The 26936-nt window shown below is 46.8% G+C and overlaps 1 protein-coding gene and 1 pseudogene across 15 annotated transcripts in view; one reads left to right on the top strand and one right to left on the bottom strand.

The window, feature by feature from the left end:
• The first annotated feature begins 5000 nt into the window (after positions 1–5000).
• Positions 5001–7882, top strand: LOC100991598 (eukaryotic initiation factor 4A-I-like; annotated as a pseudogene).
• A 3039-nt stretch (positions 7883–10921) lies between these two features.
• The window catches only part of CSAD (cysteine sulfinic acid decarboxylase), a 26015-nt gene continuing 10000 nt past the window's right edge, over positions 10922–26936 (bottom strand). For 4 of the 15 annotated variants that reach the window (XM_008956428.6, XM_034935777.3, XM_008956431.3 and 1 more), the window contains exons 2-15: positions 26562–26693; positions 25740–25866; positions 25564–25654; positions 25100–25206; positions 24548–24663; positions 23648–23727; positions 23297–23351; positions 14534–14650; positions 14388–14452; positions 14024–14105; positions 13379–13578; positions 13146–13197; positions 12882–12971; positions 10922–11943 (exon numbers count right to left, since the gene is read on the bottom strand). In XM_008956428.6, coding sequence (XP_008954676.1) covers positions 11770–11943; positions 12882–12971; positions 13146–13197; positions 13379–13578; positions 14024–14105; positions 14388–14452; positions 14534–14650; positions 23297–23351; positions 23648–23727; positions 24548–24663; positions 25100–25206; positions 25564–25654; positions 25740–25866; positions 26562–26693 — 1488 coding nt within the window. In that variant the 3' untranslated portion in view covers positions 10922–11769. Of the gene's footprint in view, positions 11944–12881; positions 12972–13145; positions 13198–13378; positions 13579–14023; positions 14106–14387; positions 14453–14533; positions 14651–23296; positions 23352–23647; positions 23728–24398; positions 24664–25099; positions 25207–25563; positions 25655–25739; positions 25867–26561; positions 26935–26936 lie in introns of those variants that run through there. The other 11 variants (XM_063593490.1, XM_034935782.2, XM_034935780.1 and 8 more) reach the window with 7 other exon arrangements.

The following is a 26936-nucleotide window of genomic DNA, read 5'->3' as shown; positions in this document are numbered from 1 at the left end:
ACATATATACGTGTATATATACATATATATACACGTGTGTGTGTGTGTATATATATATATATATTTTTTTTTCTTTTGGTAGAGATGACGTTTTACCATGTTGCCCAGGCTGGTCTCAAACTCCTGAGCTCAAAGCAATCCACCCACCTCAGCCTCCCAAAGTTCTGGGATTACAGGCGTGAGCCACCATGCCCGGCTGCCAAAACAAATTGCTTAACAGACAAAAACTACCAAAGTTTACCTAAGAAGAAATAGTCCTGAATAGCCATTATCTTTATTTTTTTATTTTTTATTTTTCTTTGAGACAGTCTTGCCTTTCGCCCAGGCTGGAGTGCAATGGCGCTATCTCGGCTCACTGCAAGCTCCGCCTCCCGGTTTCATGCCATTCTCCTGCCTCAGCCTCTCTAGTAACTGGGACTACAGGTGCTCGCCACCACGCCCCGCCAATTTTTTGTATTTTTTAGTAGAGACGGGGTTTCACCATGTTAGCCAGGAAGGTCTCAATCTCCTGACCTCGTGATCCGCCCACCTTGGCCTCCCAAAGTGCTGGATTACAGGCGTGAGCCACCGCGCCCGGCCCTGAATAGCCATTATCTATTAAAGAAATTGAATTTGTAGTTGAAATCTTCCCCCAGAGAAAATCTGTGTCAATACCTGCTGTACATAATCCTCAAGTCTATTTACCCTGGTAGATGGGGACAGCACCCAAACCACCTCCATCTGACATTAAAAAAACACTTCAACTCCTGAGCTAACTTTAAAATGTATGTTGTTATAAGAAAAGCTAAAAATAACATGCTACAAATTAAGAAAGTGTGCCAGCTAATTATGTTGGCACCAGAGAATTTGCTAAAAATGAACTCCAGGAATATTTTCAAAAGTGGGTCATCAGACTGACTGGACCCTTTAACATGTGGAAACTGGATCTAAAGAGCTGACTGAATTGCCTAGAAAAGAAACTACAGAATGATTGTATTTGTTGGGATGAAATAAAGAAATGTTAGCAGGCCAGGCGTGGTGGCTCACGCCTGTAATCCCAGCACTTTGGAGGCCGAGGAGGGCGGATCATGAGGTCAGGAGATGGAGACCGTCCTGGGTAACACGGTGAAACCCCATCTCTACTAAAAATACAAAAAATTAGCCGGGCCTGGTGGCGGGCGCCTGTAGTCCCAGCTACTCCGGAGGCTGAGGCAGGAGAATGGCGTGAACCCGGGAGGCGGAGCTTGCAGTGAGCCGAGATAGCGCCACTGCACTCCGGCCTGGGCGATAGAGCGAGACTCCGTCTTAAAAAAAAAAAAAAAGAAAAGAAAAAAGAAATGTTAGCTGGACCTGGTAGCATTCAGCTATAGTCCTAGCTACTTGGGAGGCTGAGGTGGGAGGATTGCTTGAGCCCAGGAGTTGGAGGCAGCAGTGGGCTATGATTGTGTCACTGCACTCCAGCCAGGGTAACAAAGCAAGACCCTTTCTCTAAAAAAACAAAACAAAAACAAAAACAAAAAAAACCTTTTTGACACGGAGTTTCGCTCTTGTTGCCCAGGCTGGAGTGCAATGGCGCTGTCTCACCTCACCGCAACCTCCGTCTCCCGGGTTCAAGCAATTCTCCTGCCTCAGCCTCCATGGGCCATAATTCTATGAAACTTGTAACGCTAATGCTAAATCAAGGGTTGTGAAAACACTGCCATCTTTATACAAAACCCAACCTCCAGCAGGGTGTGGTGACTCACACCTGAAATCTCAGCTCTTTGGGAGGCCGAGGCGGGCGGATCATCTGAGGTCGGGAGTTCCAGACCAGCCTGACCAACATGGAGAAACCCTGTCTCTACTAAAAATACAAAATTAGCCGGGCATGGTGGCACATGCCTGTAATCCCAGCTACTCAGGAAGGCTGAGGCAGGAGAATCACTTGAACCCGGGAGCTGGAGGTTGCTGTGAGCCTAGGCCACTGCACTCCAGCCTGGGCAACAAGAGCGAAACTCGGTCTCAAAAAACAAACAAACAAACAAAAACCCAACCTCCAAGTTCCTCCACTTAACATTTAAAAACTCTAGAAAGGAGGGTGGGTCGGCTGGGCGCAGTGGCTCATGCCTGTAATCCCAGCACTTTGGGAGGCCGAGGCGGGTGGATCACGAGGTCAGGAGATTGGGACCATCAGTTGGTCCCAATTGGTTAGATTGGGCTAACACGGTGAAACCCCATCTCTACTAAAAATGCAAAAAGTTAGCCGGGCAGGGTGGCACCTGCCTGTAGTCCCAGCTACTCGGGAGGCTGAGGCAAGAGAATCGCCTGAACCCAGGAGGCGGAAGTTGTAGTGAGCCGAGATCGCGCCACTGCATTCCAGCCTCCGCGACAGAGCGAGACTCCATCTCAAAAAAAAGAAAGGAGGGTGGGTCAATCAGGCACCACAACTCTGTGGCTCATCCCCCTCCCCTCCCCCTCTGTTATCAGCCACTCTCCCTGCTGCTCCTCTTCGAGTCCCAGGGGAACATCACTTCCTCCTTTTTAGACTCTGGCCCATCATTTCCCTTAGCATAGCTAAGATGGATTGGGAGATCCAAAAGGATGTTAGTTTAAATTTTTAAAGTACTGAACATACTCAGTAGCAATGAACACATCTGGTGCCTAGATTGGGTTTTCTAAATACTGTTCTCTGCTAAAAGGAATCAGAGCTTTCTGAAGACCTGGTTGATCTCAAGACTGGGGCAGACAAGGAGAAAGATTAGCCTGAAACATTTTTGTTGTGCCAGGAAATAAGGCAGTGCTGGGAAAAAAAAAAAAAAAAAAGTAATGTTGGCTGGCTACCGTGGCTCACGCCTGTAACGCCTGCACTTTGGGAGGCCAAGGTGGTTGGATCACTTGAGGTCAGGAGTTCGAGACCAGCCTGGCCAACATGGTGAAACCCCATCTCTACTAAAAATACAAAAATTGGCTGGGCGCGGTGTCTCACACCTGTAATCCCAGCACTTTGGGAGGCCGAGATGGGTGGATCACGAGGTCAGGAGATCGAGACCATCCCGGCTAACACGGTGAAACCCCACCTCTACTAAAATATGAAAACAAAAAATTAGCCAGGTGTGGTGGTGGGCGCCTGTAGTCCCAGCCACTCGGGAGGCTGAGGCAGGAGAATGGTGTGAACTCAGGAGGAGGAGCTTGCAATGAGCCGAGATCGCTCCACTGCACTCCAACCTGGGTGACAGAGCGAGACTCCGTCACAAAGAAAAAAACAAACAAGCAAACAAACAAACAAATTAGCTGGGCGTGGTGGCGGGTACCTGTAATCCCAGCTACTCAGGAGGCTGAGGCAGGAGAACTGCTTGAACCCAGAAGGCAGAGGTTGCAGTGAGCCAAGATCGCGCCACTGCACTTCAGCCTAGGCGACAGAGCCAGACTGTGTCTCAAAAAAAAAAAAAGAAAAAAAGTAATGTCAAAAGACATGGAAGTGCCGGGTGACTCATGTCTGTAGTCGCAGCACTTCAGGAGGCCAAGGTGAGAGGATCACTTAAGGGCAGGAGTTGGAGACTGGCCTGGGCAACATAGTGAGATCCTGTCTTCACACACACACACACACACACACAAAAATTTTTTAAAGGACATGGAAGCCAAATTAAAGGGGCTCCCTCTGGTCAAAACTGGAATAATTTGAGCATTAAAATAAGAACTGAAATTAATTATAATCTATTGAATAAAACCAAAGTCCATATTGATAATACACATGAATGAAAAAGGAGTGGGGAGGGCTCTTTTTTATAGTCTAATGCCAAATGACAAAAATGGAGGGAATGCTGGAGTTAGAAAATCAACATTGTGCAACCAATATGATAAAAATTGGCTAGGGGCCAGGTGCAGTGGCTCACACCTGTAATCCCAGCACTTTGGGAGGCTAAGGTGGGTGGATGACTTGAGATCAAGAGTTCGAGACCAGCCTGGCCAATATGGTGAAACCCCATGTCTACTAAAAATTAAAAAAAAAAAAAAATTAGCAGGGCGTGGTGTCATATGCCTGTAGTCCCAGCTACTCAGGAAGCTGAAGCAGGAGAATCACTTGAGCCCGGGAGGCAGAGGTTACAGTGAGCCGAGACTGCACCACTGCACTCCCGCCTTGGTGACAGAGCGAGACTCTGTCTCAATAAACAAACAAACAAACAATTGGCTAGGGTAAAATCATGAATGGATACTGATGCAGGGCAGGCAAGCCCCACAGTAGGGCTTAGCCCATGAGGGTCTGTGGCTTCACCCAGGAAAGAGGGCAAGCTGGTGGTAGGGTAGAAGAAAACAGCCTTATTGAAGTGGCAGTGTTACAGCTCTGTGACTGCTCTGCAGAGCAGGGCTACCCCATCGGCAGTGTGCTGACAGTAGCAGCTTAGGGCAGTTTAGCGGCCATATTTACACCTCCTTTTAATTACAAGTAGATTAAGGAGTGGTTTATGCAGAAATTTCTAGAGAATTGGTAGTAACTTTTGGGTCATCGGGTCATCACCATGGAAAAGGGTGGTAACTCCTAGGTATTGCCATGGCGATGGCACACTTGTGGGTGTGTGTCTTATGGAAAGCTGCTTCCGCCCCATTCCTGTTTTAGCTAGTCTTCAATTTGGTCCAGTGTCCAAGCCCTGCCTCTGGAATCAAGTCCCGCTTCCTACCTCAATACTAAATCTAGGTGGGGAAAGTATGAAGCTGGGCAGGGTTATTTGCATGATCTCAAAGTGTCTCCCCACAGATTGTTTACAAATTGTTACAAGTTCACAAGTTACAAAATAGTAACTATATATCATGGAGAAACCAGACAACATCATGAGCAAGTTTGACATTGATTAAATTAACATCACCAGTAAGGAGCAGGTAGACATTGTAGGGCTTGGGTAGGGCTTCCCCTTAAAAGAACACAACACAATTTATGTCATATTTCAGGTCAGATGCATAACCTAAACCCGGTCATGAGAAAACACCAGGAAAACACAAATTGATGAACATTCTATAAAATAGCTGGCCTGTATTTCTTTTTAATGCCAGTGTCATTAATGACAAAGAAAGGCTGAGGAACTATTTTAGATCAAAGGAGACAAAGAGCATGACAACAAAATGCAATCCATGCTCCTGAACTGGGCCTTGTACTGGAGGGAGGAGTGCTATCAAGGGTGTTATTGGGACAGTTGACAATGGTGGAATATGAATTTTATAGTGTCAATGTTAAATTTCCTGTATTTGATCATTGTACCATGATATACATTTTGTTAATTATAGAGACAGGGTCTTGCTCTGTTGCCCAGGATGGAGTGCAGTGGCTCAATCATAGCTCACTGCACCTTCAAACTCCTAGGTTCAAGCAATCCTCCCACCTCAGCCTCCAGAGCAGCTGGGACTATAGGAGCATGCCGCCATGCTGGGCTAACTTATTTATTTATTTTTTTATAGAAACAGGATCTTGCTGTGTTGTCCAGGCTTATTTTGAACTCCTGGAGTCAAGGGATACCTTGACCCACGTCAGCCTCTCAAAGTGTTGGGGTTGCAAGTGTGAGCCACCTTGCCTAGCCTGTACCATGATTTTTTTTTTTTTTTTTTGAGACGGAGTCTCACTCTGTCACCCAGGCTGGAGTGCAGTGGCATGATCTCAGCTCACTGCAACCTCCGCTTCCAGGGTTCAAGTGATTCTCCTGCCTCAGCCTCCCAAGTAGCTGGGATTACAGGCATGCACCACCACACCTGTCTAAACATGTACCATGATTATTTAAGAGAATATTCTTGTTGTTGAGAAATATGCATTATAGTATTAAGAGATAAAGGGTCATAATATATGCACTGACTCTCACATGATTCAGAAAAAAATGAGTATAATGCATTTAGAGAGAGAATGACAAAGCAAATTTGTCAAAATGTGAGAAATGGATAAATCTGGGTAAAGAATATATAGGAGGTCTCGGTAACTAAGAATAATGACAAGAATGCAACTTTTCTATAAGTTTGAAAATTTCAGAATAAAAAGGTTTTGACTATAGTCCTCTGCTGTACCAGCTGAGTTATTGAAGGATGCTATAAAAAAGGTTTTTAAAAGGCACATAAACAGAAGAGAAACAGTCAAATGAGGACTAGGGTGTATAAGGACAGTTCCAAGTGGCCAGTTGAATTCTGACTTTAGCTTGTTCTCTTTTATCTACTTTTTTTTTTTTTAGACAGAGTTTCGCACTTGTTGCCCAGACTGGGGTGCAATGGCACGATCTCGGCTCACCACGACCTCCACTTCCCAGGTTCAAGCAATTCTCCTACCTTAGCCTCCCGAGTAGCTGGGATTTATCTACTTTCTTAAAAGGGCTCTTACTCTCAACCTCAGAGAGCTGCTATGACATCATAGGTACCCCATCCAGCTTCTGACCTTCCCAGGTCCCGGCCTTCCTCCCTGTGAAGGGCAACATCTTCCTTCCCCAGTCAAGGGGAGGCTGGTCCCTGGATCCTAGAGACTAGGATACTTTGATTCCTTTGCTCTTACCGAAACCAAAACCAAATGACAACAAAAAACTATTCTAGAGTTTCTAAGGATCATGTCTGCGAGCCAGGATTCCTGATCCAGAGACAATGGCCCCGATGGGATGGAGCCCGAAGGCGTCATTGAGAGTAACTGGAATGAGATCGTTGACAGCTCTGATGACATGAACCTCTCGGAGTCCCTTCTCCGTGGCATCTACGCCTATGGTTTAGAGAAGCCGTCTGCCATCCAGCAGCGAGCCATTCTACCTTGTATCAAGGGTTATCATGTGATCGCTCAAGCCCAATCTGGGGCTGGGAAAATGGCCACATTTGCCATATTGATTCTGCAGCAGATTGAATTAGATCTAAAAGCCACCCAGGCCTTGCTCCTAGCACCCACTCAAGAATTGGCTCAGCAGATACAGAAGGTGGTCATGGCACTAGGAGACTACATGGGTGCCTCCTGTCATGCCTGTATCGGGGGCACCAACATGCGTGCTGAGGTGCAGAAACTGCAGACGAAGCTCCTCACATCATTGTGGGTACCCCTGGCCATGTGTTTGATATGCTTAATGGGAGATACCTGTCTCCTAAATACATCAAGATGTTTGTAATGGACGAAGCTGACAAAATGTTAAGCCGTGGATTCAAGGACCAGATCTATGACATATTCCAAAAGCTCAACAGCAACACCCAGGTAGTTTTGCTGTCAGCTGCGATGCCTTCTGATGTGCTTGAGGTGACCAAGAAGTTCATGAGGGACCTCATTCGGATTCTTGTCACGAAGGAAGAGTTGACCTTGGAGGGTATCCGCCAATTCTACATCAATTTGGAACGAGAGGAGTGGAAGCTGGACACACTATGTGACTTGTATGAAACCCTGACCATCACCCCAGGCAGTCACCTTCATCAACACCCGGAGGAAGGTGGACTGGCTCACCGAGAAGATGCATGCTCGAGATTTCACTGTCTTCACCATGCGTGGAGATATGGACCAAAACGAATGAGATGTGATCATGAGGGAGTTTCGTTATGGCTCTAGCAGAGTTTTGATTACCACTGACCTGCTGGCCAGAGGCATTGATGTGCAACAGGTTTCTTTAGTCACCAACTATGACGTTCCCACCAACAGGGAAAACTATATCCATAGAATCGGTCGAGGTGGGCGGTTTGGCCGTAAAGGTGTGGCTATTAACGTGGTGACAGAAGAAGACAAGAGGACTCTTCGAGACATCGAGATCTTCTACAACTCCTCCATTGAGGAAATGCCCCTCAATGTTGCTGACCTCATCTGAGGGGCTGTCCTGCCACCCAGCCCCAGCCAGGGCTCTATCTCGGGGGGCTGAGGAGCAGCAGGAGTGGGGAGGGAAGGGAGCCAAGGGATGGACATCTTGTCATTTTTTTCTTTGAATAAATGTCACTTTTTGAGGCAAAAACAAAACAAAACAAAACACTCTAACATTGCAACCCACTCAGGCGTTTCCAATGCCTTTATTTTCCTATTTGAGGGAAATATCATTTCCCCAGGCCAAGGGCAAGATGGGTGACTAAACCTGGAAATGGCCTCAACCTTCCTGCAAGTAGTAGATCCACAGCACATGGTTAATAATTTATGCTATTAAGGTTAGGCTACTAAGGCTATTAAGGTGTACGGTCCTAACGGACACACCTATGAATTAGATATACCTGTCAACAGAAGCCGGTCAGATCCATGGTTAAGAACCAGAATAAGATGGTCTGAGTTTAGTTTCTGACTCCACCACTTAGAAGTTGTGTGACTGGCTGGGTGTGGCGGCTCTGCCTAGAATCCTGGCCCTTTGGAAGGTTGAGGCTGGAAGGTTGCTTTGAGCCCAGGAGTTTGAGACCAGCCTGGGCAACATAGCCAGACCCTGTCTCTATTTTATGTAGGAGGCTGAGGTAGGCGGATCACGAGGTCAGGAGATCGAGACCATCCTGGCTAACATGGTGAAACCCCGTCTCTACTAAAAATACAAAAAAATTAGCCGGGCGTGGTGGCAGGCGCCTGTAGTCCCAGCTACTCGGGAGGCTGAGGCAGGAGAATGGCGTGAACCCGGGAGGCAGAGCTTGCAGTGAGCCGAGATCATGCCACTGCACTCCAGCCTGGGCGACAGAGCGAGACTCCAACTCAAAAAAAAAAAAAAAAAATGTTGTGTAACTGAGAGAAGGCAACTAGTTCCCGGAGCTCATGAACCATTCACTCAACAAAGTAACCACCTCATAAGCACCAGACACTATTTTGGGAGGTAGCAAAATGTAAGCTCTCTGCTCTCAGAGCTTACATTCCAGTTAGAGACAGAAACTTTAAAAATAAATAATTAAAATATAGCATATACTATTATTGAATCCAGAGATTCTGAGGCTGAATTTTGGGAAAGGAGGAAAATAAACATCAGTTTTCTAAAGTTAAAAGGAAAAAAAAAAAAAAACAGGTGATTAACTGATTTTATGTTCTGTTCTTCTGGCCTTCTCTTTAAAATATTTCTCAAATGGAGATTATTCAAGGAATTTGAAGATTTTATTTTTGTTTTTGCTTTCTGGCTTTGAGTTGAAAAGAAGCTTTTTTTTCTCTATATTTGAGACATTTTGCAAATACACAGAATCCTTTAAGAGTAGAGTTTGGAGTTTACATTGAAGGTCTCAAAAATTCTATTATTAGGGGAAATTAAAATACCATTCATAATGAGAATCACAATTTTATAGGGGAATTACTAGTAATTTATGAAAGGCTTTTTTTCTCCAAATGGTCAAAAGAATTGTGTCGGAAATTTGGATGTTCTTTTGCTATGGTTCGTACAGTCTGTATTTGCCTCTTCAAATAACTTTGGATGACTTTTACATGGCCACATTACTGTTTCCATAAATGATATTTTTAGGAACTGGAAATAACAGAAAGTTCTGGTAGACTTGCCACTTGTCCTTAATAACTTGTGTAGCTAAATATCTCTTTCCCAAAAAGTGAGTGAGAAGCAATACCAGCTAGGATTTTAAATGATAAATGGATGGGCTGGGCGCGGTGGCTCACACCAGTAATACCAGTACTTTGGGAGGCCGAGGCGGGTGGATCACTTGAGGTCAGGAGTTCGAGACCAGCCTGGCCAACATGGTGAAACCCCATTTCTACTAAAAATACAAAAAATTAGTCGGGTGTGGTAGCATGCACCTGTAATCCCAGCTACTTGGGAGGCTGAGGCAGGAGACTCACTTGAACCTGGAAGGCGGAGGTTGCAGTGAGCGGAAATCACGCCATTGCACTCCAGCTTGGGCAACAAGAGCGAAACTCCGTCTCAAAAAAAAAAAGTTAAATGATGTTTTTACGTAAGACAGTAAGAAAACCACAGGACATACAGTGGTTTGGTTGCTGGTTAGTTGTCTTTATTGTTAACTTTTCTATTGTTTAAATTTCAGAAGAAAAATCTTTGTGTGCATGTTAAGATTTTTCAAGATTGATAATTACATAAGGCTCTGGTCTCAAGATCCAATCAGTACCCATTTTGTTTCAATGTCACCAAAGTAAAATTGATTATAGGGTGACTCTGCTTTTTTCTTTTTTTTATATATACGTATTTTTTTAATTATACTTAAAGTTCTAGGGTGCATGTGCACAACGTGCAGGTTTGTTGCATATGTATACATGTGCCATGTTGGTGTGCTGCACCCATTAACTCGTCATTTACATTAGGTATATCAACTCTGCTTTTTTCTCTCCCATTAAAGGTTTTTGGGGAAAAAAAAATTGTTCCTCTCTTACACATGCTTTTTTATTTTACCTTTTTGAGACAAATTCTCACGCTGTTACTCAGGCTGGAGTGCTGATGCAATCACAGCTCACTGCAGCCTCAACCTCCTGGGCCCAAGCAATCTTACCACCTCCTCTGAGACAGCTGAGACCACAGGTGTGCACCATCATGTCTGGCTAATTTTAAAAAATTTTTCTTTTTTTAGAGATGGGGTCTTGCCACGTTGCCCAGGCTGGTCTTGAACTCCCAGACTCAAGCGATTCTCCCACATCAGCCTCACAAAGTGCTAGGATTATAGGCATGAGCCACCACACCTGGCCACATCTTGTTTAAAAAAAAAATAAAGATCCTCATTATTTGATTGAATGTTTTGTTTTGCTTCGTTTTTTGAGACAGAGTCTCGCTCTGTCGCCCAGGCTAAGGTGCAATGGCGTGATCTCAGCTCACTGCAAGCTCCGCTTCCTGGGTTCAAGCGATTCTCCCACCTTAACCTTCCGAGTAGCTGGGATTACAGGCGCCCGCCATCATGCCTGGCTAATTTTTGTATTTTTAGTAGAGACGGAGTTTCACCATGTTGGCCAGGCTGGTCTCGAACTCCTGACCTCAGGTGATCCACCCGCCTCGGCCTCCCAAAGTGCTGGGATTACAGGCGTGAGCCACCGTGCTCAGCCGGTTGAATGTTAATAAATTTTTAAAACATACCAAAAGAATGCAGTTGAAATTTTAACTTTATTATTTTCCTATTACAAAAGCAACACATATTCATTACATAATAAAAGGGAGGGAGCTCAAAAGATATAAAGAAGTCTATGGTTTTTTTCTTTTTTTGTTTTTTTAAAGGAGTCTGTTTTAAAATTGCCTATTATCCTATTCCAGGGAAAACTATTAACATTTTGCCATATTTCATTTTATCAGTCTTTTCCTATGTATTTTTGAACACAGCTCAAATATTACTCTATATAAAGACTTGTATTCAGCTTTTTCAACATAAATTACATTAAAGTTATTTTTATGTCAATAAAAATTATCTTTGTAAACATAATTTTAATGGCAAAATAACATTTCATCATATAGACATACTGTAATTTATTTAAACACTCTGCTAAAATCAAATATTTAGTTAGGAGAAAGTTAGTAGGTCAAAGCATATAAACATTGCGCAGGTCACTGTGGCCTAAAAAGGCTGTTCTTTTTTATTTGTTTTGGAACAGAGTCTCGTACTGTTGCCCAGCCTGGAGTGCAGGGGTGCAATCTCGGCTCACTGCAACCTCTGCCCCCTGCGTTCAAGCAATTCTGCCCCAACCTCCTGAGTAGCTGGGTTTACAGGCACAGGCCACCATGCTCGGCTAATTTTTGTATTTTTAGTAGAGACAGGGTTTCACCTTATTGGCCAGGCTGGTCTCGAACTCCTGACCTCAAGTGATCCACCCGCCTCGGCCTCCCAAAGTGCTGGGATTACAGGCGTGAGCCACTGCACCCGGCCTCAAAGGCTGGGAGGGAATGCAGTGACTCTGCGGGTGAGGGGTGGTATCAAGGCCGGCAGCAAGACAGAGAAGGCTCACAGGTCCTGGCCTAGCCGCTCCAGCTCGTTGAGGAGGAAGTCCATATCAGCACAGGTCAGTGCAGAGTTGGCCACAACCACACGGAAGAAGTTGCCCCGGGTCCCGTGGGGCTGGTAGCCAATCATCATGGAGCCCTCCTTCACCATGCGCTCCTTGAGCACGGGGGCCACCTGTGGGAGGGTGGAGAGGGATTCCAGCTGCAGCCTGGGTCGGCTGACAGGTAGGCTGGCTTCTTGTCCTGCCAGGCTTCCAGAGGTGCTTTTCCTTCCCACCCAGCCACCTTCTGGGTGTAGCACACATTGCTCAGACCTTGACCTTGGCCTCAGTTTACCTTTCTGTCATATCTAACCTGCTTGGCCTTCTCTATCTTCTGCTTTTCTCCCCATTTCTCCTGTCTCCAAGAAATCTGTCCTGTGGGACATTTTCTGCCAAATCTTGACTTTCTCTTGATTCCTAAGACTGCTTTAGTCTAACTTCAAGCCTTGGTCATCTAAGCCTTAGTCAACACCTTCTTCTCCCCTCTCTTAATTCCTGTAATATTTTTGATAATATTAATCTGTGCCCTGTGATCTAGCAAGTAATTTACAACACTGCCTTGAACACATTGCTTCCAAGTAGGTAACTCTTGCCTTATAATAACAACTCCATAAGGGCAAGAACATTTGTCCTTTCAGATCATCTGCAGCACCTAGTACCACTCTATCTTTAGGGACCAGGATATAACACAGCTCCTCGCCTCCAGATGGCACTTCTAGACTGGCTTTCTCAGGTTGCTGTGTCCCCAGCACGGGTAATAAGGCTTTTCCATGATCTTTCTGCCTCATATCTGTCCTGGGCCTGAGTTCCCAGCCCAATTGCCAGCACAAGGCTCTGTGTACTACACACTGGTAACTTCTCTGACTTCTCCTGTAACACACGTCGCTGCTTCTTACTTCCCAGAAACATACCTTCCTCCCCATCCCCACCCCTACCGAAAAGAGAGCGTCCACGCCTCAGAGCAAGAGACCAGCAAGGGGACCTGCCATGCCACTCCCAGCCAACAGGGGGCAGAAGCACATCAGTTGCATCAGCTCCCTAACGGGTAAGGAGAGCAGCACAGCACGCCTACCTTTGACAGCCTTTCGTGGTAATCTGGACTCTCCTGCTTCCCTCGCAGGCTGGGGGGTACGAACCAGAAACACACATTGACAAACTCAGGCTGAGAGGAATGAGAAAGAGGAAGGTGTGAGCTGAGAAAGGGGGACCGTTTTCCCTCTCCCTGCCCCTTTCCCCTCTCCCTGCCCTTTTCCCTCCACTAGGGCTTTAGTTGGGGCTTGGGGGCTGCAAAAGAGCTAGGCTGGGGCAGGGGCCACAAAATAGAAAGGGGTCCTACCTCCATGACTAGCTCAAACCCTTCCCGCTTCTTCATTTCCTCCACCAGGTACCTGTGAACAGAGAGTGAGAAACCATAGGCGGGGAGGAAAAGCAGAGATCCAGACAGAAGAGGCCCACGTAGAATGAGCCACAGAGAGACCGAGAGAAAAGTAATCCCGGGAGCAGGAAAGAGAGAGGGGCATGGACCCAGGAGAGGGGAACGGGGACGACCCCCCACCTCCTCCCGCCTACCGGGCAAGGACAAAGGCCTGGTCGATGCGCCGCTCCAGCCCTTGATCGCCCTGTGCCTTCCACATGAGCCACAGCTTCAGACAGTCCACACGGCGGCCACACTGCACCACCTTGTCTCCTGTGTCCAGAGCCACATCGTAGAACTTGTCCTGCTGGAAAAGGTAGCTGGCCTGGGACCCATGGCAGCGCTTGAGCAGGTTCTGTGTGGGGGTGAGGAGATTGTCAGACCCTACCCTCTCCACCGAGGCTTTCCTCCAGGGCTGCACTGTGGGGGTCTTAGCTCAGGATACCCTCTTCTTTCCCTGGCGCCAGATGGCACTGCTGGGACGGCTGCCTGCTGGCTCCAACCCCTTTCTTTGGGTTTCCTCCCAATACCCAGGGTTCTTCCCAAACTCTGATGGCAACCTCAAGCTAGAAACTCCAGGATACCTCTGACTCCAACTTCAAGCTGGAAACTTTTCCCTTTTAAGAGAGGCCCCTGGGGGAGTGAAGGAGCCTAATACAGGTTAGGGTGGTAGCTGAGATGCAGCTTCAGAAGGGATGGTAAAGAGAATAGAGAAAGGCCTGAACTTTATCTAAGGTGGGATAGAGAAGGCAGAGCTCCAGAGAGAGGTGGGGCTGGTGCAGGGGCAGGGGCAGACCCACCGAGGTATCCTGGAGAAGAAGTGCAGAGCATTGCAGGCCTGCTGCGAGGAGCTTGTGGGGATTCCAGGCCACAGAGTCAGCCCTGGATGGGGTGGAGCAAAGGCAGGTCAATGGCTCCTCCTCCAGCTGCCCAACCAGAGCCCTTCCTCCTTTTCCAGGTCCCCAGCAAAGGGGCTTTGGTCTCACCCTCACCCCAGCATCAGGAAGAATTGCCATGTCTGACCTCCCAGCTCCAATCAATCCTCTCTCCAGTCCCCCTCCCCTCAGCCTCCTACCCCAGCCATGTTAAACTCCCTAGTCCATGATGATTCTCTGGACCAATGGTTTGAAGGGCGGGATTTGGGAAGAAGGGGACTGTATGCACCTCTGGATCCCATCCAGGAGATGCCTGTGTGTCTGTGACAGCAGGACGCTCCCACCCCAGGCAGCCTGTGGAGCAGGAGGAACAACGTGGGCCTTGGCCTTGGCTCAGCCCACCCCACCGCACCCCCAAGCCGAAGTCCCACTCACATCCACATGCAGCCATAGCCCATGACGCTGGCACACATCAGCAATTGCCTCCAGGGGGTCAAAGGCCCCTAGCACAGTGGTGCCAGAGGTGGCACTGACCAGGAACGGCACAGCACCCTGTTGCCAAAATGTAGAGGGAGAAAGATGTAAAGTCATCTCAAAAGCTACTCAGAGCCTGATGCTGGGCCCAGCTCTAAGCTCTTTGCATGCCTAAAATGGCCCATTTCAACCTCACAACAATGTGTTACTGTCCTTTTTAATGTGTGGCTAGGGACACTGAGATTCAAAGATCCAAGCAGAAGCTGCAGAGATGGACTTCAAACCTAGGTTTTCATTTCCAAAGCTCATACTCTCAAAGAACTTGAATGTTTTACTGGAAGATCCAATGCTATTGAAAAAAATTTGAGTCAGGCATAGTGGCTCACACCTATAATCTCGGCACTTCGGGAGGCCAAGGCAGGATTGCCTGAGGCCAGGAGTTCAAGACCAGCCTGGGCAAAATAGCAAGACCCCATCTCTAAAAAAATTTTTTTGCTTAATTAGCCAAGTGTAGTGGGCATGCCTGTAGTCCCAGCTACTCAGGAGGCTGAGATGGGAGGACTGCTTGAGCCCAGGAGTTTGAGGTTACAATGAGCTATGATTTTGCCACTGCACTCCAGCCTGGGCAACAGAATGAAAGCCTGCCTCAAAAAATATAAACAAATAGGCCAGGCACGGTGGCTCACACCTGTAATCCCAGCACTTTGGGAAGCCAAGGCAGGTGGATCACTTGAGGCCAGGAGTTCAAGACCAGCCTGGCCAACATGGCAAAACCCCGTCTCTATTAAAAAATACAGAAATTATCTGGGTGTGGTGGTGCACGCCTGTAATCCCAGCTACTTGGGAGGCGGAAGCCGAGGCAGAGGCGTGAGAATCGCTTGAACCCGGAAGGCAGAGGTTGCACTGAGCCAAGATCACACCATTGTACTCCAGCCTGGGCAAAAGAGCAAGATTCTGTCTCAAAAATAAATAAATAGGCTGGGTGCGATGGCTCACACCTGTAATCCCAGCACTTTGGGAGGCCGACGCGGGTGGATCACGAGATCAGGAGTTCAAGACCAGCCTGGCCAAGATGGTGAAACCCTGTCTCTCCTAAAACTACAAAAATTAGCCGGGCACAGTGGCAGGCGCCTGTAATCCCAGCTACTCAGGAGGCTGAGGCAGGAGAATCACTTGAACCTGGGCAGCAGAGGTTGCAGTGAGCCAAGATTGTGCCACTGCACTCCAGCCTGGGTGACAAAGTGAAACTCTGTCTCTAAATAAATAAATAAATTTGAATAGTACAAAAGTTTATGCAGAAATTGAATTAGTAATTTTTAAAACTACTACAGCTGGATGTGGTAGCTCATGCCTGTAATCCCAGCACTTTGGGAGGCCAAGGCAGGAGAATTGCTTGAGCCTAGGAGTTCAAGACCAGCCTGGGCAACCTAGTGAGACCTCACCTCTTCAAACGAAAAAAAAAAACATAGGCTGGGCGTGGTGGCTTATGCCTGGAATCCCAGCACTTTGGGAGGCCGAGGCGGGCGGATCACCTGAGGTCCAGAGTTCGAGACTAGCCTGACCAACATGGAACAACCCTGTCTCTACTAAAAATACATGCCTGTAATCCCAGCTACTCTGGAGGTTGAGGCAGGAGAATGGCTTGAACCCGGGAGGCGGAGGTTGCTGTGAGCCAAGATCACGCCATTGCACTTCAGCCTGGGCAACAAGAGCAAAACTCTGTCTCAAAAAAAAAAAAAAAGAAAAAAAATAGACAGGTGTATAGGGGTGCACTCCTATAGTCCCAGCTACCTGGGAGGCTGAGGTGGGAGGATCACTTGAGCCTGGGAGATCAAGGCTGCAGTGAACCATGATTGCACCACTGCTCTACAGCCTGGTCAACAGAGTGAGGCCCTGTCTCCAAAAACAAACAAAAAAAATCTACCACAGTGGGAGTCTGAGGCAGGAGGATCACTTGAGCCCAGGTGGTCAAGGCTGCAGTGAGCCCTGATCGTGCCACTGCACTCCAGCCTCAGCAACAGAGCAAGACCCTGTCTCAATTTTTTTTAAGTTAAAAAGAAAAGAAAAGCCCAGGCAGAGATGGCTTTGCTGATGAATTCCATCAAACATTTAATGAAAAATTGGTAACAGATCACAAACTCTTCCAAAAGACAGAATATACAAAAATCAATTGTATCTTTATACACATTAGCAATGAACAATCTAAAAATGAAATTAAGAAAACAATTTCATTTACAAAAACACCAAAAAAGAATAAAATACTTAATCTATTTAACAAAAGAAGTATAAAGCATATACTCTGAAAACTACAAAACACTGTGGAAATTAAAGACCTAAATAAATGAAAATATGTTTCATGTTGATGAATGAACACAATTCCTATCAAAATCCCAGTTGCCCTCTTTGCAGAAATGGACAAGCTGATCTTAAATTCATATGGAAATTCAAGAAACCTAGACTAGCGAAAAACAATCTTGAAGAAAAGAACAAAGTTGGAGGACTCACACATCCTGATTTCAAAACATACTACAAAGCTACAGCTGAATCAAGACAATGTAGTCTACAGGATAGACATGTAGATCAGTGGAACAGAACTGAGAACCCAGAAATAACCCTCACATTTACAGTCAAGTGATTTACAACAAGGATGCCAAGACAATTTATTGAAGAAAGAATTGTCTTTTCAACAAATGGTGTTGGAACAACTGGATATCCACATGCAAACAATGCAGTTTGAATGCCTTTCTCACATCACACCCTCAAATTAATTCATATTGGATCACAGGCCTAAATCCCAGGGCTAAAACTATAAAACTCTTAGAAGAAAATATAGGAGTAAATCTTTGTGAGCTTGGATTAGGTTAAATATAACACCAAAAGCAGAAGCAACCAAAGAAAAAACAGATAAATTGGACTTCAAAATTTAAAACCTTTGTACTTCAAAGGACACTATCAAAAAAGTGAAAAGTCCAATAGCAAAGACATGGAATCAACCTAGGTACCCACCAACAGTGGATTAGATTTTTTTTAATGTGGCATATACAAACCATGAAGTATTATGCAGCCATAAAAAAGAATGAAATCATGTCCTTTGCAGCAACATGGATGCAGCTGGAGGCCAGTATCCTAAGTGAGTTAACACAGAAACAGAAAACCAAATACCACATGTTCTCATAAGTGGGAGCTAAATACTGAGTCCACATGGACAGAAAAAAAAGACAGTGGGGACTATAAGAAGCGGGAGGGAGGGGAGTAAAGGTTGAAAACATACCTATTGGGTACTATGCTCACTACCTGGGTGATGGGTTCAATCGTACCCCAAACCTCAGAATCACAAAATATACCCTTATAACAAACCTGCACATGTACTTACTAAAATAAAAGTTTCAAAAAAGTGAAAAGTCAACCTAGAGAATGGAAAGAACATATCTGAAAATCATATATCTGATAAGGGACTTGCATCTAGAATATATGAAGAACTCTTACAACTCAGTAATAAAAAGACAACATAATTTTTTTAATGGGCAAAGAATCTGACTAGACTTTTTTTCAATAAAGATATATAAATTGCTAATAAGCACATGAAAAGATGCTCAACCATCACTAATCATTAGGGAAATGCAAATCAAAACTACAATGAGTTACCACCTCACACCTATTAGGATAACTACTATCAAAGTAACAGAAAATGAGGGGATGCGTGGCTCATGCCTGTAATCCCAGTACTGTTGAGAGGCTGAGGTGGGAGAATGGCTTGAGCCTAGGAGTTTTGAGACCAGCCTGGGCAGCACAGCGAAATGGAATTTTGGTAGAGATGTGTCTCTACCAAAAATAATTTTTAAAATTGGCCGAGTGTGGCAGCCTGTGCCTGTGGTCCTAGCTCCTTGGGAGGCTGAGGTGGGAGAATCATTTGAGCCCAGGAGGTCGAGGCTGCAGTGAACCATGATCGCACCACTGCACTCCAGCCTGGGTGACAGAGCAAGACCCTCTCTCAAAAAAAAACAAAACAAAACAGAAAATAACAAGCATTGGCCAGGCGCGGTGGCTCACGCCTGTAATCCCAGCACTTTGGGAGGCCGAGGCGGGTGGATCACAAGGTTGGGAGATCGAGACCATCCTGGCTAACACGGTGAAACTCTGTCTCTACTAAAAATACAAAAAAAAATTAGCTGGGCGTGGTGGCGGGAGCCTGTAGTTCCAGCTACTCGGGAGGCTGAGGCAGGAGAATGGCATGAACCTGGGAGGCGGAGCTTGCAGTGAGCCGAGATCACGACACTGCACTCCAGCCTGGGTGACAGAGCGAGACTCCATCTCAAAAAAAAAAAAAAAGAAAGAAGAAGAAGAAAATAACAAGCGTTGACAAGGATGTGAATAAATTAGAACCCTTGTGCACTGCAGGAATGTAAACTGGTACAGCCACTATAGAAAACAGTATGGCAGTTCCTCAAAAAAATTAAATAGAATTACCATATGTTCCAGCAATTCCACTTCTGAGTATACACCCAAAACACTGAAAGCAGGGTCTCAAAGAGATTCCAAACAGCAACCCAAACAGATAAATGGATAAGCAAAATATGGCATATATGTACAATGAAATAATATTCAGCCTTAAAAAGGAAGAAAATTCTCACATGCTACGACGTAGATGAACCTTGAAGACATTCTGCTAAGTGAAATAAGCCAATCGAAAAAGACAAATACCACCAGGTGCGGTGGCCCATCCTGTAATCCTAGCACTTTGGGAGGCCAAGGCAGGCAGATCACAAGGTCAGGAGTTTGATACCAGCCTGGCCAACATGGTGAAACCCCGTCTCTGCTAAAAATACAAAAAATTAGCTGGGCATGGTGGTGCACACCTGTAACCCCAGCTACTCAGGAGGCTGAGGCAGGAGAATTGCTTGAACCCAGGAGGTGGAGGTGGCGGTGAGCCGAGATCGCGCCATTGCACTCCAGCCTGGGCTACAAGAGCGAAACTCCATCTCGAGAAAAAAAGAAAAGAAAAGAAAAGACAAAGACAAATACTGTGTGATTCCACTTATATAAGTACTTAGAGTAGTCAAAGTCATGGAGACCGAAAGTAGAATGGTGGCTGCCAGGGGCTGGAAGAGGGGGTAATGAGTTGTTGTTTGATGAGTATGGAGTTTCAGTTTTATAAAATGAAAAGAGTTCTGCTGGGTGTGGTGGTTAATGACTGTAATCCCAGCACTTTGAGACACCAAGGTGGGCAGATCACTTAAGGCCAGGAGTTCGAGACCAGCCTGGCCAACATGGCAAAACCCCATCTCTACTAAAAATACAACTAGCCAGGTTTGGTGGCGAGGGGCCTGTAATCCCAGCTACTCAGGAGGCTGAGGCACGAGAATCGCTTGAACCCAGGAGGCAGAGGCTGCAGTGAGCTGAGACTGTGCCACTGCCCTCTAGCCTGGGGGACAGAGTGATACTCTGTCTCAGAAAAACAAAACAAAACAAAACAAAAAAACAAGATGAAAAGAGTTCTGGAGACTGGTTGCAAAACAATGTGAATGTATTTAACACTACTGAACTGTACATGTAAAAATGGTTAAGATGGTAAATTTTATGTTACACACACAAAAAAACAAGTAGATCTGGCAGCAGATTCTCAACAGAGACTCTACTGGCATGTTGGGTGAGTCAGTTCTTGTTCATGTAGAGCTATCCCTGCTCATTACAAAAATGTTTAGGATCCCTCTTTCCCTCTCAATAAACACAGTAATGCCCTCTGGCTAGTGTCACAAAACAAAGCAAAATAAAACAGTTCCACACACTTCAAATGCCCACTTGATGACTAGGAGAGTGGGGGTGGATGGCAGCACCAGCCCCAAGCAAGTATCCATGGATGAGGAAGACTACAGGTGGGGTGGAAACAGTCCAGGCAAAGGAGGGAAGCTGCTCCAACTCCATATCTTCAATTCCAGAAATATCCCGTGGCCTCTGCACATACACAGAATCTTCTTGTCTACCCAAAGGGGCACCACCTAGTTCGTTTCTTTTCTCCCTTCCAGTCTCAGCTCAACCATCCCTTCTGAGGGAAGCCTTCCCTGACTCCTTCACCTCCTGATTAGGTCAATTCTCCTGTATTCTATGCTCAAAGAGCACAATGTACCTCACCTTCATAGCACATATGCAGCATTTTTACATATATTTATGAATGTCAGTCTTCCTTACTGGAATAAAAATTCTATGAAAAACAAAATGGGTGAAGGATCTGAATAGACATTTTTCCAAAGAAGATATACAAATGGCCAATAAGTACATGACAAGATGCTCAATATCATTAGTCATCAGGGAAAATCAAATCAAAACACAGTGAGATCCCACTTCACACCCACTAAGTGGTATAATCAAAAAAAGATATGACAAGTGCTGGTGAGTATGTAGAGCAATTGGAACCCTCATACACTGCTGGTGGGATTGTAAACTGGTGCAGCCACTTTGGAAAACAGTCTGGCAGTTTCTCAAAAGGTTAGATACAGAGTTACCATATGACCCAGCAATTCCACTCCTAGGTATATAACCAAGATAAATGAAAACGTATTTTCACACAAAAATCTGTATACAAATGTTCATAGCAGCATTATGCATAAGAGCCCCAAAGTGGAAACAACCCAAATGTCCATCAACTGATGAATGGATAAATAAATGTGGTATATCCATTTAAGGGAATATTATTTGGCCATAAAAGAAGTGAAGGGTTGATACACGCTACAGGTTGGATGAACCTTGAAGACATTATGCTATGTAAAAGAAGCTCATCACAAAAGGCATGCATAATATGATTCCAGAATTCAGAACAGACAAATCTATACAGACACTAAGTAGATTACTGGTTGCCTAGAACTGGGAGCTTTGGGAGAATTACAGAGGGATGGCTAAAGGGTATGGGGTTTCTTTAGGGGGTGATAAAAATGTTCTAATACTGATTGTGATGATGTTTGCACAACTCTGCAAATATGCTAAAACACTAAATAGTACCCTTTAAGTGGGTGAATTATATGTTAGGTGAATTATATGTTATGTGAATTATATATCAATAAAACTATTACCAAAAAAGTTTCTATAATAAAAAGAGAAACATCACTATTCTAATTGCTGCCCTTACTGCTACTCAGAGGTAACATCCATGTATCAATAATATATACTCTTCTAAATAACAAAAATTGGCTCATAGGGCTCATAATGTCCATTCTATACGGCAATTTGCAATAAATATTTAATATATACAGTGGAGATACTTTCATGTTAGTATATATATTCTCACCTATTCTTTTAAATGGCTACCCAGTACTCTAATAATAGTAATAAATAATAATAACAACAATACCAGTAGCTTGTATTTATACAGTGCATCTATGTGCCAGGAACTATTCTAAGTGCTTTACATATACTAATTCATTCAATCCTTACAATAACCCCATGTGGCAAATTCTATACTCTGTCCATTTTACAGAGGAAGGAACTAAGACACATAGATATACCATAATTTATTTTGTCTACTAATGGACATTTAAATTTTTTTAAAAAACATTTATGGCCAGGCATGGTGGCTCACGCCTATAATCCCAGCACTTTGGGAGGCCGAAGCAGGTGGATTGTTTGAGGTCAGGAGTTCAAGACCAGCCTGGCCAACATGGTGAAACCCCATCTCTACTAAAAATACAAAAATTAGCCAGGCGTGTTGATGCACACCTGTAATCCCAGCTACTCAGGAGGCTGAGGCATGAGAATCACTCGAACCCGGGAGGTGGAAGTTGCAGTGAGCCGAGATCGTGCCATTGCACTCTGGCCTGGGTGACAAGACGAGACTCTGTCTCAAAAAAGAAAAAAAAAATGGCCGGGTGCAGTGGCTCATGCCTGTAATCCCAGCACTTTGGGAGGCTGAGGCAGGCGGATCGCCTGAGGTCAGGAGTTTGAGACCAGCCTGACCAACATGCAGAAACCCCATCTCTACTAAAAATACAAAATTAGCCAGGTCTGGTGGCACACGCCTATAATCCCAGCTACTTGGGAGGCTAAGGCAGAGGAATCACTTGAACCTGAGAGGCGGAGGTTGCAGTGAGTCGAGATCACGCCATTGCACTCCTGCCTGGGCAACAGGAGTGAAACTCCATCTCAAAAAAAAAAAAAAAAAATTTACATTTATATTTATTTACTTATTATTATTATTTTTGAGATCACACCACTGCACTCCAGCCTGGGTGACTGAGTGAGACTCTGTCTCAAAAACTATTAAAAAATAAAAATAAATAAAATTGTATAGATGGTGCCAAAATGCCCTCCAAGGTGGCTGTAGCAGTTACATACCCCTCGAGGTAGAGGAGAGTGCTAATGTCCCCTCATCCCCACTACTCACAGCCTTCACCAGTGCCTCTCCCCTCCTCAGCCTCTCCCTGCGCAGACCCTCACAGCCCACAGGAACCTTCCACACTACAGCGCAGGCCCCCAGCACCCTCCCTGTGGTGCTGCCTGGGACTCGCTCCCTCACTCAGCCCTGCCTCTCAGAATCCAACCCGGCGTAGGTGTCTGGGCAGAGCCCCAGAAAGCAATGTAGTGTCCTCACCCCCAGGCTCTCCATGGTCACTTCAGCCCACAGGGGAGATGGGCATGGAGACGAGAGGGATGAAGGATGCCTTAAGAAAGGAGAGCCCAAATAACCCTCCAAGACAGTTGGAGGCTATATCACCCCAGCGAGCCTCACTGACTCACCTCAGCCTCGGCCATACCAATCTGCCTCTCCAGATCCTCGGGGACCATTTTCCCTCTGAAAAAGAAAATGCAGAGGGTAGAGCAGGGACAGGTTCTCTGTTGAAGGCAGGGTAAGGTGGGGTTAGCAATGCAGAGACAACAGTGCTAGTTTTTCCCTCAGGGGGTGAAACAGATCTCAGGGCAGAGGTGGGAGACGCTGGCAGGCTCTGGTAGACAGGAACAGCAATTCTACTGAATAGCGAGGGGAGAGAGGTCCACCAGCGGTAAGGGTCTGATGCCAGAGCTTTCTGGCGGCAGGAAGGTACGCTGTGCAAAGCTAGGTCACAGCCATGTGGGCAGAAGGACCTTCACCTCTCATCAGCCTTGACCACTCGGACACTGTCAGTGCCAAGTCCCAGAAACGCAGCTCCCTTCTGGATGGAGTAGTGACACTGCGGGGGAAGGCAGAGGGCAAGTTAGCACAACTTGATGGGGGAGGGGAGAGAAGGTAAAAGTCAAGTGTGAGCTCCATCAAATGGGATCCTGCAGACCCGGGCTTCTCAAATGTCAGCGTGCATACGAATCGCCTGGGTGTCTGGTTAAAATGAAATGCAGGTTCTGGTCCACTAGGTCTGGGGTCTAGGGTGGGGCCCAAGATTCTGCATTTGTTTGGTTTTTTTTTTTGGAGACAAGAGTCTCCCTCTGTCACCCAGGCTGGAGTGCAGTGGTGTCATCTCGGCTCACTGCAACTTCCGCCTCCCAGGTTCAAGCAATTCTCGTGCCTCAGCCTCCTAAGCAGCTGGGACTACAGGTGCCCACCACCATGCCTGGCTAATTTTTTGTATTTTAGTAAAGAGGTGGTTTCACTATGTTTCCCAGGGTGGTATCAAACTCCTGAGCTCAGGCAATCCACCCACCTCAGCCTCTCAAAGTGCTGGGATTACAGGCGTGAGTCACCGTGCCCGGCCAGATTCTGCATTTCTAACAAGCCCCAGGTCATACCAATGCTGCTGGTCCACAGACCACACTCTTGAGTAGGAAGAGTATGGACTGTGTCCACTGCACTCACGGCCCCTCCTCTGCCCCCAAACGAAGGCAATGTGAACAGGAGCAGTTACTTGACCTCCTTGATTGGAAGGAAGCACATCCGCCTGGGGGCAGGCTGGCCTTGGAGGATGTAGGGAGGGCAGGGAGAAGACCTGGAAGGTCTCTACTTAGCTGGCTGGAGATTAGAATCAGGAGCCCAGGGTTGGGCCTGTGCCTCTTCCCCACCTCCTTCGATGTGAATAGGGCCAGGGGCGGCAGTGTGCGGAGGCCCCTCTGCTTGCAATCCGGGTAGCGCTGATAGCGGGCCAGATTTACAGCATACATGTTGGAGATGGAGCCACCTGTCACAGGGAGGGGGCGGTGGCAAGAGGAAGGAGCAGTGGGTCAAGGCTGGAGCTTGCCTCCCTTTTCTACCAGAAGAGCTCATCAAAGAAGCAGGTATGACTGGCTCCCAGGCCACAATTCTCAGGATCATACCATCCCAGAATGGATCCAGGATCAGCAGATCCTCTTGACCACACCTCTCCACATCTGGGGCTGCCCCCAAGAGACAGCCCCCGTCTGGAGACAGCAGGAACTAGACCACTGACCCCAGGGAATGGTGACAAACATGAGCATGAAGGGACCAGGCAGCCGCCTCCCTGGCCTGGCCTGGGTCCAGCTGGAGAGGAATCAAAGAGGAATCATCCCTCCCTGCCAGACACTAGAGCAAGAGAACGGTGGGGGAGGAGGAACTCATAAAAAGGGCAAAGAAAGGTCCTCCTCCTTCTCACAAACCAGGGCAGAAGATTCCGTCCCCAGAGCTCCAGCCCACCAGGGCCCGCAGTTTCCTCAGCACCTCCTCTTCCATGAGCACAAACACGGGGGCAATTTCATATGTGTACCTGCCAGGAGAGAGAACGACGAGAAAGGAGAGATGGGGAGGGACTGCCCAGACAGGCCCTTAAACTGCACAGGAGTCACAAAAAGGAGGCAGTGAAGAGTGAGCAAAGCAACAGTCCAAGGAGAAGAACGAGTTGGTGACAGAACCAGGGAAGCAAGAAAGAGAAAACAGGGGTCAGGAGGCCTGAGAAAGTTTGGAGAAAGTGGGTCCAAAGGATATGAGGAAAAACTCTCTGCCGACAGGGATTCCCAGAAGCAGTAGAGAGAGGACAGAACCATTCTCCTCCCCTACCCCTCAGGCACCTCTCTAGCAAACCTAAATCCTTTGTGGGATGGTAGAGGGGCCTTGGGATGCTCACTGGCTGGTGTTGAGGCTCTCAGTGATAATGCGCCCGGCCAGAGCATGGGGATCCAACCCAGAGAAGAGCTGGTTGAAGAACCGAGGGTGACCTGGAGAAGGAGAGTAAGCCAGGGAGCTCAGAGTAGAGCTCAGGACAAACTCCCAAGTCTCCTCCTCACAGAAGCCAGGGCCCACCAGTCTTGACACTGTAGCGAATCACAGCCCGACACCGCTCCAGGATCTGCTCCTGTGACTCGCCCTGGCTCCGCAGCTCCAAATCCAGCAGCTGCTTCAGCTCCTCAGGCTCCTTCCACTCACAGACCTAGGAAGAGAGCCGGGGATGCTGGGGGCCTGGGATGCCTGTGGACTGGCTGTCAAACCACACCTCCACAGACACGAGACACGGCCAACCTGCACTAAAAACAACTTCGGGTTATTTCCAAAGCAAAACTCTGAAAATGAACAAGAGTAGTGAACACAGTAAGACCCAGAATGTAAATCCCTGAGGTACCCAGGGGGACAGGGATGAATTCTGGGGAGAAATCTTATAAAGTAGGAAAGTTCTGAGCCAGATTTGGAAAGAGAAAGAGAAGGCTTGGGCCGGGCGCGGTAGCTCACGCCTGTAACCTCAGCACTTTGGGAGGCCGAGGCAGGCAGATTACCTGAGGTCAGGAGTTCGAGAGCAGCCTGGCTAACATGGTGAAACCCCGTCTCTACTAAAAATACAAAAATTAGCCGGGCGTGGTGGCACATGCCTGTAATCCCAGCTACTCGGGAGGCTGAGGCAGGAGAGCTGCTTGAGCCCGGGAGACGGAGGTTGCAGTGAGCCAAGATTGTGCCACTGCACTCCAGCCTGGCCGATAGAGCGAGACTCTGTCAAGAAAGAAAGGAAGAAAGGAAAAAAGGAAGGAAGAAAGAAGGAAGGAAGGGGGGGGGAGAAAGAAAAGAAAGGAAAAAAGAAAAGAGAAAAGAAAAGAAAGCAAGCTTGATGGGAAGGAGGAGGAGGAAAGGACTCACCTTCTGGGAGACACTGGTTCCTTTCTGAATGGCCTCATCCACAACAACCCCAAACACGGCCCGGAGCAAGGCTTCCACAGCCACTGGGTCCCCAGCAAGGGAGGGGAGTGCTTCTGAGTCAGCCATCAGGATCTGTGGCAGAGCAGAGTCATTCCCTACTCAGCCTGTCAACCCTTCCCGGACCTACCCAGCAGGCGCCTCCTCTCCCAAACGGGCCTGAGGCCCAAACCCTGCAGCTCAGTCTCGGCCTCCAGTGCACAGACAAGGGCAAGTGAGAGTGCCCAGGGAGAAAACCAGTGGGAACAGGTGGGAGAGAAAAGGCAGTCAGTGCTGAGCAAGTGGACTCTAGTGGCCATTTCCACCTAAGGCAGAGAC

Source organism: Pan paniscus, chromosome 10, assembly GCF_029289425.2.
Source record: "Pan paniscus chromosome 10, NHGRI_mPanPan1-v2.0_pri, whole genome shotgun sequence".
Taxonomy (NCBI): Eukaryota; Metazoa; Chordata; class Mammalia; order Primates; family Hominidae; genus Pan; species Pan paniscus.
The sequence above is the reverse complement of the archived record's forward strand: the minus strand, read 5'-3'. Positions and strand labels throughout refer to the sequence as shown.